Source organism: Paramormyrops kingsleyae, chromosome 8, assembly GCF_048594095.1.
Source record: "Paramormyrops kingsleyae isolate MSU_618 chromosome 8, PKINGS_0.4, whole genome shotgun sequence".
NCBI lineage: Eukaryota > Metazoa > Chordata > Actinopteri > Osteoglossiformes > Mormyridae > Paramormyrops > Paramormyrops kingsleyae.
Window position 1 is genome coordinate 23528645 of NC_132804.1, and position 14445 is coordinate 23543089.

General features: G+C 43.4%; 1 protein-coding gene across 6 annotated transcripts in view; it reads right to left on the reverse strand.

The window, feature by feature from the left end:
• The window catches only part of grip2b (glutamate receptor interacting protein 2b), a 243907-nt gene that overhangs the window by 165776 nt on the left and 63686 nt on the right, over nt 1–14445 (reverse strand). For 5 of the 6 annotated variants that reach the window (XM_072715498.1, XM_072715496.1, XM_072715497.1 and 2 more), the window contains exons 2-7: nt 9033–9113; nt 6582–6717; nt 3202–3347; nt 2097–2183; nt 1618–1693; nt 607–752 (exon numbers count right to left, since the gene is read on the reverse strand). In XM_072715498.1, the coding sequence (XP_072571599.1) occupies nt 607–752; nt 1618–1693; nt 2097–2183; nt 3202–3347; nt 6582–6717; nt 9033–9113 (672 nt within the window). The remainder of the gene's footprint in view (nt 1–606; nt 753–1617; nt 1694–2096; nt 2184–3201; nt 3348–6581; nt 6718–9032; nt 9114–14445) is intronic. The other variant, XM_072715501.1, reaches the window with a different exon arrangement.

Below are 14445 nucleotides of genomic sequence, written 5' to 3' on the forward strand. Positions count from 1 at the left end.
GTTTGGCACAAGACATCACTGTAATGTCATGTGTAATGCACTGTGATGCTAGTAAAGGCCGTTTTCAGTAAAAGTAAAAGGCTTTACTTTCAACCTATCGCTCTACATGGAAGGAGCCTGAGAACAAGAAAGTAATTACTTCAGAGGAAATGGGCGTCCTGTTCAAAGTCCGGGAAGAACTCAGATGAGCAACTCTGAGCAAAATATATATTTAAAAGAATGGACAAAAAGTGCCGGGTAAATCTAGAAGAGACTCACTCAAAATGATAGCTACAGATTATTGAATGCTTAAATCAACATACAAGTGAAATAGCTAGCGGCAATATTTGTGGGGACTTCCCTTCAACTCAAACCGAAAACGAAAATTCTGACAAATGTTCATAAGAAGTTTATTTTGTGGAAATCACCCCAACAATAAGTTTTTCCAGGTGTGGTTGTATCACAAGGATATGATTCAAGTCCAGTAGAACATCTGGGAGTAAAGAATGCAAAGATGGTATTTGTGCTCTTGGTCTTGATCGGCAAGGATGCAAAAGAGGTATGTATCGTTAATAATTGGGGCAGGGCAAGAATGACATGCAGGGATTTTTATCGCGACAGGCTCACCCATAATGGAGACGTCATACTCGATCTGGAAGAGCGCCTCCTGGCCGCACTGCGTCAGCACGGCCAGGGCGTCGGTGTGGCTGGCGTTGTGCATGGGTACGGCATCGGCACTCAGCAGCCGGTCGCCGACTTTCAGGGTGCCCTGTCTGTGGCGGGACGGAGAGGGGAGGACAGGTCGGGTGGCACCGGTGTCCACGTTATTTATTACGAGTCATAGAGGGCCGAGCTCATCCTCAAAATCAATACGGAGTGAGGAATAACGGTTAACGAGGTGAGCTTGCGATAGGGGAGCTGAAGGCTGAAAGTGCATCACAGAGAAGGTACTTCCACATAACAGTAAAAGACCCCAAATGGCACCATGAATCTCCATGGAAAATAAACAAACATTTAATCTTAAAAAACCACACAGATCATTGCTTTCCAATCCATAGTGCCTCATGCTCCTTGAGTGGACACTATTCAACTGGGGACACTGAGGCTTCCAAGACAGCCTTTGAATAGAAGATGCCTGACAATGTGATTTCTGTCTCAGAAGACAACACCAAAAGCAGGGCAGTGTGTGGCTCCATGGGCTAAGCCTCTGTGATCAGAAGATTGCTAGTGTGAACCTCAGCGGAATAGTCACATGTCCGTGGGCCCTTAAGCAAGGCCCTTAACCCCCCAGCCCCAGGGGTGCGGCACGCTGGCTGGCCCTGTGCAGTGACCCCCAAGCTTGCTCTCACCTGCATGTGTGTCTCATGGAGAGCGAGATGGGGTAGACGAAGAGAGAAATTCCCCATGGGAATTAATGAAGTATCAGTGTTACACTCTATTCTGTGTCAGTAGCTAGAAACAAACCCTCTAAATTTGGCACCTTATATTTTGGAGTCTACGTCACTGTAATTAAATTCTGTGAAGCAAACTAAAATCCTGACCTGTTGCTTGCCTTTCCCTCTGGCCAGGAGGTGTACCAGTGACATTCTGCCCCCATTTTGATTTCTGTTAAGAGGACAAAAGATCTCCAAACATTACCTGTCTGCAGGTCCTCCCGGTCTCACATAGGTCACCACCAGGGGGCGGGACTTCTGCCAGTCTTCATGAGAGCCTCCTAAATCACCACATGAGACATCCACCTGAAGCATCCGGATCACAACACCATGGCAGTGCAATCTGCAAGCTGACAGGGGCTTTGGGTCGCCCATTTTGGGACACTCATTATACTTCCAAGACACACCTCAGTGACTCGAGTGCAAAGAACCTCCCAGGCTACATTAGATGTGCAGAAAGCATAAGGTTAGATATAAAGACGGGTGACTACACAGGTGACGATTTCAATTCTTTGCCAACTCGACGTCGTATTTTACAGATGGCATTTCATTACCGCTACCATTCCCAGCTGACAAGGTATGCAGGACATGTCGAGTCAGGTTTTACCCATAGTTCTGCAACTGTGATGAAAACACTCAGAATAAATGACGGTGAGGATAATGGACATGGACACGAGAGCTTACCTCTCATCACGAAGCCGAAGCTGTTGCCTTCTTTGTGCAAACATATCTCGATTGTCTTGGAAATGACACCTGATGTACTGTCTGGAGCTAGGAGAGGCACAGAGACTGAGAGCTGCCAAATCACAGCTGGCAGAGAGTAAAAGCAAATCGGCTAGACTGATACATCACTGTATTTGAAAAGGTCAGCAAGGTGCAGATATCTTGTTAAAATTTCGTTATCTGTATAGAAAACGAGTTGAAACTCAAATACATCAAATACAGGCATTTTGCATATTACATTGTTTTTTTCTTAAATAAATAATGCACAAAAGAACAAATTAAGTCCAACTTGAAACCAAAGTACAACAGAAGAACCCTTTCTTACTTGGGAGTAGTAGTAATATCTATAAAAATCAAACCAAATTTCTGAACACTGTGCGCTTGTCTTTTTAGTAAAAGTACCAAAAATCTGTACAAATACATGCTACATTAAACAAGGGTGGGTCCTTCACTGGATAATAGGAAGTATGCTGTATGGCTGACAGGTAGCACATAAATCAAACCTGTTGCCTGCTCGAACCATTACGTTCTATCTAAGGGTGCATTCTAAGAGAATAGGGTCTCTTCTTATCAATTTTAAACATACCCATGACACCTTCCTTTTTTTGGAAATCAGCCATTGTGATAATTTGCAGGAGTCGGTGCTCAGAAAGACAACACGACTTCAACCTGCCTAGTTCTGGGTCAAAATCCCGACCCGTAAGTGCAGTGACCCTCAAAGTGTGAGGCACCTGCGCTAATCTTTACCTGCATCACGTATAACTGAATTTTCCCTTTAAGGTCAGGACTGAATAGAGCCTGTAACACCATAAATACATGATTAAATCCCAAATAATGAAACCTGTGCTATCAGGCACCCACAGCCAAATTTAAAACAAAGGCGATGATTTTACTGATGGATGACGGGGTAAATGATTCATTATTATGCAGTCAACACAGAGGAGGATTCGCTACAAGAATCAGTAAGCATGCACACATCTTGTCACATGTTTATAACATGCATTTACCAACTCCCAACCAGGCCAAAGCGCTGAATATATCCCAGGCTAAATACCCAAGTCCGTACCTGGTGGGGGCAGCTCGTACTCCACCTCCAGCATCACCCGCTCGCCGACGTTCTTCAGCAGGCTGATGATCTCATCATGGCGCAGCTTGGTCAGGTTGATCCCATTGACCGACTTGATGTAGTCTCCCACGTTAAGCTGGTCGCTCCTAACACACAGATATGGGCTGTATCAGGGACGGATTACGGACCGGGCCAGCGGGGCCGCTGCCCAGGGGCCCTTGGGGTGCAGGGGGCCCGTGGGGCCCCTAGCCCAAAACAATTTGCAACGCTTATCAACAATGTATTTTCGTTTGTCTATTTTAGAGGGCCTAAATTCTTTGATCCTCTGCCTACAAGGGCCCCTGACCCTATAGGGTCTCTGATGGAAAAATGGAGGGAGGGCGTTTGGCGAACGTTTTGGCCAGGGGCCCACACAACCCATAATCCATCCCTGGGCTGTATAGATACATACTAGCCCACAGGTTTGTGACACCTACCTGGCGATAACACATGCGATCCGTCATCTCTGCAGTGCTAAATTTGTCTTATATTGATCTAATGATCCAATGACTTTCATACCCAGTCAATCTTGGAGCCATGTTTGTAATTTCATGATTTACGTACGACAAACAAATATATTAATGCACATCCAATACACATCATATATTCTATAGTTGGCAATTCTGAAAATATTCCAAGCTGGCGGAAATGTGTTCAACAGTCTACATCAGACTTCTTGCAGAATTCCCTGTTTAATAAAACATCCAAAATTCTTTTTATACATGCATACTAGATACTAGATGTTTAAAGTACATATTGAAAATATACAGTATGTAAGCACTGATGCTGAATTATACTAATGGTACAATTTGAACACCAGTACCTCACCATTTAAGCAAAGTAATGTAGTAATCAGCATATATGTAGCACTCAACATACAGTCCGTGTGTGTGTGTGTGTGTATATACATATATAAATGGGAGAAATGCTGTTTATGTTTAACTCTCTTCTGGGCCATACAGCTTGGCACAAAACTCATGTGTGGGAAAATAAAAAGTAAAAAATTGATCCTAGTGCTAATTTCAAATACAGAGATGACTCCTACAACAGGCTCCATATTCCGAGCGGCAAGTAATTCTGCAGTTATGTACAGGGATCTATCACATTAACCTGTTAAACCACAGGCAAAAACTATTGGAGAAAAAAGGGTATACAGTCAAAGGACTAAACTGCATAAAGGCAGACAGAGGGAGGCTGATAAAGGTTGTGATTATGTCTTTGGGGACGATTCCATTATAGATAAAGATGAGAATGCAACCGGGGCACACAGTACTACTGTAAGCTGCAGCTCAATATGTAACATAAAGGAGAAAAGCAGAGAAATTAGATATTTTAATCGCAGTCATAAAAACGCAGTCTTAGTTAGGAAAAAACTAAACTTGGTCCAAAATGATGGAGACAATAACAGATCAAAGTGCATGTGGCTCATGCGATCAGGCTGGTGTTTTACGGTTATTTAAGATTTTCAAAAACATCAGCTGCACCATTTTTCTGATACCGGCACTGCAGCCAGCAATGAACATATTCTATAGATACAGTAATACGACATTTACATTCATCAGATGCTTTTATGCAAAGCGATGTACATTTTTGAGAAAGCAATGACAGCCAGTCCCTGGAGCTATTTGGGGTTAATGGTCTTGTTCCAGGGCGCAATGGTGACATCACTCTGCCAACCATGGGATTTGAACTGGCAACCTCCTGATCACAGGTAAGTCTTAACCCACAGAGACAGCACACCGACCGCTCCTCTACTTACGAATGAGATATGTTCTGAATGGCTGTTCGTAACTTGAAATATTCGTAAGTCGTTATTAAGGATATACGCAAGTACAAAGAACTAGGATGGTGAGAGTACGCACGTTACGCTGCTGCGTGGTGGGAGTAGCGGCCAGAAATCATACTAGGCGGAATTGGCGCGCAGAAAAAAAATTGATACTACGGACAGGAAACGGGAGCCCAATGAGGACATTTTGGATTTACAGTCCTCTTCGTTCGTATGGTTGAAAGTACGTAAGTTGATAGTTTGTAAGTAGAGGAGCGTCTGTATATATAACAGAAAAAACTGTAATTTAGCCAACATCCATATCAGCTGTAAAATGGGTTGACGGGTAACATGGTGTGGAGGTTTGAGTCCCAGAAGAGTTCCTACTTTAATAGCCTTCTTTCACCTGAATGGCTACAGCAAAATACACAGCTGTAAAAAATGGGTACAACTTCATGTTTCTTTGGGTAAAAATGTATATTACAAATGCAAAACTCGGATTACACGTGAACAAACAACTCTTGCTATTAATTTCACAGTGTGCTCTCCTCGGAAGTACAAAAAGACGCCACTTTTAACCAAATCAAAATGTCAGTCTGTTGATTCATATCACTTTGCTTATTTTTTACAGATTTGATATATAAGGGTTCTGAAAAGAAATTTACCTGTTCAGCTTGCACAGTTAAGTTTAAAGGACATTATTCATGCTCAGGCGTAAATATATTCACCCTAAATAAGCTGGAATGGTTAGCCTAAGCTGGCTCTAATCCAGGGCAGCTTTTACAAGTAGTTAGATCAGGAATAAAAAAAAATGAAATCCCCAAAGGCATTTTCTGCATCATTTCTGCATCATCAGCTGAGCCTTTTGAAAATATTCCCCCTGAAAACCTGCCCTTAAGCATCGCTGAGTAATTCACGGAGCATCCTGCTGTGACTCTCCTAAACACACATTTCTGTGTGTGTGTGTGTGTGTGTGTGTGTTTGTTGAGGAGTCACGCCAGTGCTAAGCAGGCGCACACACACACACACACACACACACACACACACAGGTTTGTAATTGTTTGGGACTGTCCATTCATTTCTATGGCGAAAACTCTAATCCAAACATGATGACCTTAACCCCTACCCATCCCTAACCTTAACCATAAGTAACCAAACAAAATATGAGACTTTTGGCATTTTTACTGTTTTGATTACATTCACAGACCTTTGTGGGGACCTGAAATATGGTCCCCATAACGTCAAAATAACAGGATTTTATTACATTGAGGGGGACCTTTGGTCCCCAAAATCTAACATAGACATAATCCCCACACACAGGCACACATGTTTGTATTCACATCTCTGTGGGGACCATCCATTCATTTTTGTGGGCATAATCCTAATCCCAACAATGATAAACATAACCCCTACCCATCTGCAACCTTAACCATAAGTAATCTAACAACATACAAGACTTCTGGCAATTTTAGTTTTTTGGTTGCAGTCACGCATTTTTATAAATTTCCATTTCCCCTTGTGGGGACCTGAAAAAAGGTTTCTGTCACATTGTGGGGGACATCAGGCAGGCGCTGACCTGGCAGCGAGGCCCCCTGGCCGCAGGTTGGAGACGCGGGGCTTGCCGTCCTTATCGGTGCCCCCGGAGATTGTCAGGCCCAAGGTGCTGCCCTCCTTCTTGATCAGCTCCACCACTGTCAGCCCCCGGAGCTCTCCTGCCGAGAAACAAAACCGCAAGTGGGGGGGGGGGGGGGGGGGGGTGAGGGGTGGGGAGCCGGTGGGGGGAAAGAAAACAATCAGGAGCTCCTTTAGGATGAGCACAACGCATCTGAAAACACACAACATGATGAAACTGCCTCAAAATATGATGCAGATCTTTGGCAACATCTCTGATGACTGTTTAGGTAATTATGCTACAGGGGGAGACAGAAACTTGTTTTGGCGTGTGCATGTGGAAAATTCACATTTAGTTATAATTAAACACTTAGCTCAAAAGAGAAAGATTTAAAAAAAATCTCTTTTTGTCCAGCATAAATCCTTGTTTATTATTTTAGTCTCAACATTTGAAAGGCAGCGACTACAGGGCTGAGATGCTGTGGCTGGTTATACAACCTGGTGTCCTTGTAGCACTTGGGCCAGGATGGTAACTGTCATGTCCTACAAAGAGCCCTGATCAGTACATGTTTGTTGTGCTAGCACATCTGGGTGGACAGGTGGAGCAACCTGATTCCTGGTCCAGAATTGAGGGGGTGGGGAGTGGATTACAGGTTGCTTGTTAGTGTGCATTACTGGAATAAGCAGAATTACAGATAAACTCAGGGCCCATCGAATTATTAATCTCACTGGAAGCTGTGCAGTTTGCCAGCTCTGAGTTCCTGCCATGAAACGGAGCCTACAGAAATTCATAATTTATCATTAGACAGTGACTTGGAAAAAAAAACCGATGATAACTGCTGGCTCTGCTCTTTGTGCTCTGCCTACCATCCCACCCCCCGAACAGCAGAAGCTGTTCTGCTGAAAAACGGGACAGTGGGGCAGACATCGCTTGTCCCAGTTTTGGGGGCACGAGGAATATCTAAAAGACCCTGGAGATCACAAGCAAACACAGCAGAGATGCGGGGGAGGGAGGGGGGGGGGGGGGGGTGCCTGCAGGCAAGCTGTTAACTGCTGAAGTGCCCTTTCTTTAATGTGAACAGATGGCGCTTCGTGACATGAAGTTACAACTGTAAAAAAAATGAATCAAGTTCACAGGCCAGCGAGACTGAGCAAGAAGGACTTATTAACTGGAGTTATTCATAAAAAAATGATTAACTGAACTTAAGAGGGAAACCTAATCAGCCAATGAAGAACCATGCTTTATAAATACTCGAGCCAATTAAAGAATTTAAGTGATGTTCATCATATAAATAAACATCATCTGCACCAGGAAATAAAAGTGACACATTTTTCTTTTAAGCTGATAGCCTTTGATTTTCACATCTGGGGCAACAAACTTGATGACATTTGTCAGTCCTAATCATGTGACATGATTATCAGTGAACATGGATAGCATCTTCAGAATCAGGATCATCCTTCATGAACAATACCGTGCAACAGACTGATCTAAAATATCTCACTACATCCTGTATATTATGCAATGCGTTCAAGATGCATTATGTGCCTGTATTTTTCATCTGCAGTGCAATAACTCTGAAGAAGAGATGAAATACTCAGGGTCATTCGGCTAACATTAAAATGCTATCAAGATCTAGCACACCTGAAGTCACACAAATTACGACAAAAACAACCCCCAACGAAGGATACAAACAATACCTTATTGTATAGATTTTTACATTAGCCAGATAACATAAGACAACTGTAAAAATTGTCTAATAGGAATGTCACTTATTTCTTCTCCAACTGGACGGTTTTCATGTTTGGCTTAAGTTATCCAGCTAACTGGGAAATTCTGCTTTGTGGAATACCTCTGGAGTTCATACCACATAAAAAATACATGTATTAGATAAAAAAAAGCCCCGTCTTAAGCTGGCTGGGTTAAAGAATCATGTCCTTCTATGGATAGATTGGCGGAATAGAGTGACAAGGACTCAAAGGGGGAAGATGAGCAGGCAGGGACATGCCGAGGATGCCACAGCTAGACACATGCTTCACGGGGCAGCTGGGGACAGTGTGCTGGCATGGGGAAGGACATTCGGAGCACACGCACACACACACACAGTTGGTCTTTCTATCTAAATGGGGACCGTCCATTCATTTCTATGGGAAAAACCATAATCCCAATCACGACACTCTTAACCCCTACCCATCCCTAACCTTAACCATAAGCAACCAACCCAAATTTTTACTTTTTTGATTGCATTCACAGATTTTTCTAAATCTGAGGTTATCCAAATGGGGACCTTAAAAGATGTCCTCAAAAGTAGGGAAATATTAGGCTTTGCTACACTTTGGGGACAATTTGGTCCTCAAATGTGATCTATGCAAACCCACACACACACACACACATGCACAGTGACAGTTCTGAGTGTACCTGGTAGACTCTGTCGTCTGGAGGCCATGGTATTGTCGGTCCCCGCAGAGTCGCGGTTCCCCTTCGAATACGGGCCTTCATCTAGAGGAGGAAGAGAGCATCATTTACCTGCCTTGTTTACCCACCGGAACCATGGAAGCAGAGTAATGACAAGATGGGGCACGAGTGAGCCAAGCCGACTGGTCAGTCATAAGTCTGTCGGGGGGGGGGGGGGGGGGGAGAAGACGCTGGAGATTTCTGGGATGCAAGTTGTCATGGGGAACAATGGCAGGCATGAAAAACAAGGGAAGTAAGGCATACATGCTGTACGTTATAATGCTTACATAGTGGTTAATGTAGGTTTAATTCAAAACAGGAAACGCAAATTAAATTCTACACCCAACTCCAACTACCATAGCCCGTCCCCCCCAATTCATTAATTCTTCTTTGAACTTCGTTAGGTTTTTACGATTGTGTGTAACTGAATTTGGATAAACCATAAAAATCAAAAACATGGCAAACATACAACATAGGTGAGCTTTTATTCCCCGACCGTAGACTCCATCTATGTACCTATTAGCATCTGACCTCCAGATCAGAGGTTACCAGGCATCCTGCTCCCCACGATAGCCGTTTAGATATCACCACATCACATGCAGGGTGCTAAAACTGAACATGTTCCGACAGCAAGGCAGCGAGTGCTAGCTCCAATTTTTGCAAAAAGTCATCACAGGACTACAAAAAAAGTTCCCCTTCGTTCAGGTATTTTATCTTTGTAGTGTAGCCATGTAAACACTGCAAGCAAAACCCAAAGACATGGAAAATGACGACGATTGCCACGCTTGCCCATTATCAGTCAGGCTTGTGAAAATGAGAGAGAGAAAACATGTTTACTGCACGGTATCTGCTTTTGTTGTTTGCTTAACAGAGGCATTTATCACCTCAAAAGTTCTCTTCCGCACTCACCAGGCAGCAGCTGATTTCATGCTGGAAAACATCCTTTGGTGATGTATTTGTAACGAATCGTAATCTAACGGATAAGTATTGGATTAAAAGTTTGGCTATAATCTACTGCTTTCTGCTCCCCTTCTGTATAAAACGCCCTTCCGGATGACTGCCTCATCAGCTGAAGCTGAACACGCTGCCACTTTCCACGAAATTGCTAACCGTCTAATAAATGTTGCGTCGACTCCTTCTAAGAACCTTGGAAATGACTCAATATGCTCAACTCAAAAAAAAATAAATAATAATAATAAATGGTTTGCCTTCTCCCAGATGCAGCAGGAACTGCTCATAATAATTCTAATACGATTTATGATCTCAACCTTTTGGGAGGAAAAAAAAAAACCCAATTACTCCACTCGGCAAAGCACCCGAGTTCTTGGGGCAGCCAGCCAGCTGTGTTCTATGATGGCTCCCTCCGTGCCACGCTTGTTTGGTGAGGTGTGAGTTTGAAGTTTTATTGCACCATAAGGGTCTTTTGGTCCTCATCTAGACGTCCGTTCCCTACAGGCATCCGTGATCTTTTGCTGAACACTTACCCTAAGTTCCTCTTCCAGCATTCAGCATTGAAATGATTCCATTTGGAGTCTCAGCGCTGCCAGACTCTCAGACATGATAACAATGACAAAAACTTCAACAGGTGATGAAATGACGGCATTCCAGGGTCTGCAATGTAATTGTGGGCCTGCTACATATGTCTGGAAATACTTGATCCTGATCAATAACCTTCTAACCTTGTGCATTTTAAAAAATATGTGCATTAAGAACTGACCCCAAAGTAGGCAGATTAATTAACTTTTTATTTAACATGACCAATAAGTTTTGGATCGGACGTTTTCAGATTGCGCATCTGGATGACGTCTCGTTAAACTTCACCTCCATTTTGCACATCTTACAAACGACTTCGCTTTTGTCCTGTTCTTCACTGTCTTCATGCTTCTGAAATCTGAAATAACGCCCAGACATCTGCCTTTAGGCTTGACGGTACCTTCAGTGAAGCAGCTACTACCGCGTATTTTTATCTGTTTCTTTCCGTCCGCCAGAACTCATGGCGCGAGGCGGGTCACGTGAGACTAACAGGCTTAAAGCTTCACACATCCCTGGGGAAAAGGCCACAGACTATAAAAGGCATATATTTAAAAAATCAATCCTGCGATTTTATGAATCGATACTGGGTTACGTAAATCAAGATCGATTCGAATCAGGAAATCGATTTCATAACCCAGCACTATTCATTTACAGTGAATTCAATAGTACGGTTTTGCTTTTACAGTGGATCAATGTTTCACGCACATGCCCATATTAATTTCGCCAGCGCTCAGGACTCTCGGCCACTTACAGACAGCGTGATTATATCACCCTCCTCTCAAGTTTCCTCAGTTTCAGCAAGTGAAGCTGGCCTGCCGGCCCACCTTGGCGCTAATCGTTGCTGACATAGCTGTGGCAGCAGGACCTGCCCAATTGTCAGGTTCGATACGGCTGCTGTGAACAGAATAGCACCCCATTTTAACCGATTTTAATCGGTAACCGATGAATGTTAGATTATTTCCGACAAAGGTCCCTAGTCCACTGATCATCATTGACCAGATGCTGAGCTATTGTTCCCCTAATAATCCATTTACCCCGGCGCGTTTAGAAAATGGCCTGAGAACCAGATAAAAGTGAACAGTCTCAGGAAAATAATAGCCATTTTAGGAAATAACAGGCTATGTTTTTTGTACATCTATGACCATTGATATTTTAGCTCCTATTCCCACCCACATCCCAGCACGATCCAGCCTATAGCAGATTTCAGCCTTGGCATATTGACATATCAGCATCTGGGTTATGCAATACAGAAATAATGATTTTGTTCATGTTCACTTCCCTGTTTTCCATGGCAACATTACAAACCATCAGAAATTTTTTTATTAAAATACTAAGCCTTGATTACAAGATATTTTTTAAGTGGGTAGTGTAAGAGGGGCCATAATTCATGCAGAGGGGCCAACCTTATCATTAGCCAATGACGTGATTTGAATTGGTAAGTTACGGGGGAGGGGGTACTCTGGGGGCCAATCAGCTATCAGCTCGTGCCAGAGCCCCTGTGGCCCCACCTCTATAGAAGCCTCTAAAAATACTATTAATTTATAAGTGAATATATGATTTACGTTTTAAGCGCATACCATTTTAAAACGGCAACCATCCTTCTCATGCATCACATTTTCGGTAAAACTAATGACGGCCGTACTACGCATTTCAACCTGGGTTTGGACCCAACTCGTTGCGGCTCAAATGGGCCAACGAATGCAGGTAGTTTTCATCAAATGCTACCTGACTGTGTATGTAAATACAGCCGGAGCTGAAGACAGCAGTAAGAAATCTGAGCAAAACGCTCCATACACACTCATGTCATTCAGCGCCGGGGCCCAGATCTGCCCAGATCTGCAGTAGGCTGCAGTATTCCTCTTTCATTCAGACAGCAAGTCTAAACGTTAATTACCAAGCATTATCTATTACTACAGCAGCTGGCAGGTCAGGCACAGAGGCCGGGATCTAGCATTACGGATATGTACCATGTGTCTTTAACACAGTTACACAAATGGCCAAATAATCACCCATCTTTGTATATAAATATTTAAATCTAGCTCCATTTACCCGACACTTTTATCCCAAGCGATTCACAGTATAGAGGGAAGGGTTAGAATTAGTATGTGCTCACTGGAACTTAAACCCACAGCCATTGCATTGGTAGTACCATGCTCTACTTGTTAGAACTACATGTGCTTTAAAAATGAGAGCACCGTTTCCCTTTATGTCATTTTATTTTGAAGGAATGAGAAGCGTAGGCTGAACCGTAGCCTTGCACCTCCAGGGATGTGGGTTCCGTGTGCGTGGAGGTTGTGTCTCCAAATTACCAATAGTGTGTGACTGTGTGGGCAAATGCCATCCCACCAAGGGGTGCCCCAGACCTCCTGGAATTATAGCAAACCTGAGGTGGTTAACTGGTTATCTAAGGTGGGTGAAAGTTTAGATTGTTTTGGGTTGAGAGATATCTGATGGATGAATGGGTACATACACTAAAAGCCCCCCCCCCCCCCACTTTAGTGTATCGCAAAATTTTTAAACAGACTGCCTGCTTTAACACGACGCCCAGTAATAACTTTATGACCCCAAGCACTGACGCCACCCACTATTTGCTGTCTGTCCCATTTTTCACAAGATTCTGACCTGACAGTTGAAGCCCATTTTATGTACTGACATTGGCAGGAGTACCCCCCCCCCCCCATTTACATCCGCACCTGCCATCCCTGAAATCTTTGTCCGGGGAAAGTCCATCCAAAGCCGTTCCAACTGTCTGTGCGTCGGAAATGGTGTCCTAATTGCCCACAATTACAGATAATTAGCAAAGTGTTCTAAGAAGTGTTACGTGACCCACGGGTCCAATCAAGTTCTCTGATTGGTCAATTTATTTAACTTTTTGACACTATCTATCATAATTTTTTGTCCCACATGCAATTTCCCCCCACGTCATCAGAATTACAAACAGGCGGGTGATTATCTGTTTAACAACTTTAGTAAATATGTTTCCACCTGCAGCTACGTGACTTACAAGCCCAGCCATGACTAACCATCTCAAACACCCACAACACCAACCAGTCAGAGGCTTTGCTCACGCGTGTGGGAGATAGAATATTCCAGATCACCACTTAGTGCTCATCACAGCAACCCCTCCTACGTCCCCCGTACAACAAACGGCACAGTGATCAAGAGCAGAGGTGAGCCTGAGTTTCGAAATACTGAAACATTTTATTTTTGGAGCTGCCGGAAAGGCTTTGTTTATTGCGGTGTTTGAAGCGTATGATAAAGGTTGGCTATATTTTTCCCCTAGAAAAACCTTGTTATCTATTTTGCACATGGCAGCAGAAATCCAGGGGTGTAATTGATTACCTGTGTGGGGCACACTGCTTAGGAGTCTTACCACCCAACCAACATCTTAATTTTTAATTAAACTGGAAAAGTTTCCATTTAACAGCTTGCAAAAAATAGAAATAATTTTGAACAACTTCAAGTGTACAACAAATGGAGTCAGTATTTTCGATTTATCTGCATTCATAAGAACTCAGAAGGAGCCTTAAGCACCATGATTTAACTGTAAAAGAGTATTAATTATGCTTTTTAAAAATTCTTAAAATATGGTTGTTTTTAGATTGGCATCTTGAGGTAGTGATTAAAGCGAAGTGTCTCGTTTCTTGTATTGATGCAGGACAAAGACCGTTACCCTGCGACACTGCAGAACCAGCCTCCAATCAATATTCCAACCCCCTCCACCCTCCGGCCCCCCAGTGTGCTGCCGCCAACACGAGTATCCACCACTCAGTGCCGAGAGAGAGTGCCTCTATTAATGAAGTTCAAGCCACTGCGGAACGATTCGGAGCAGGCAAAGCCTTTC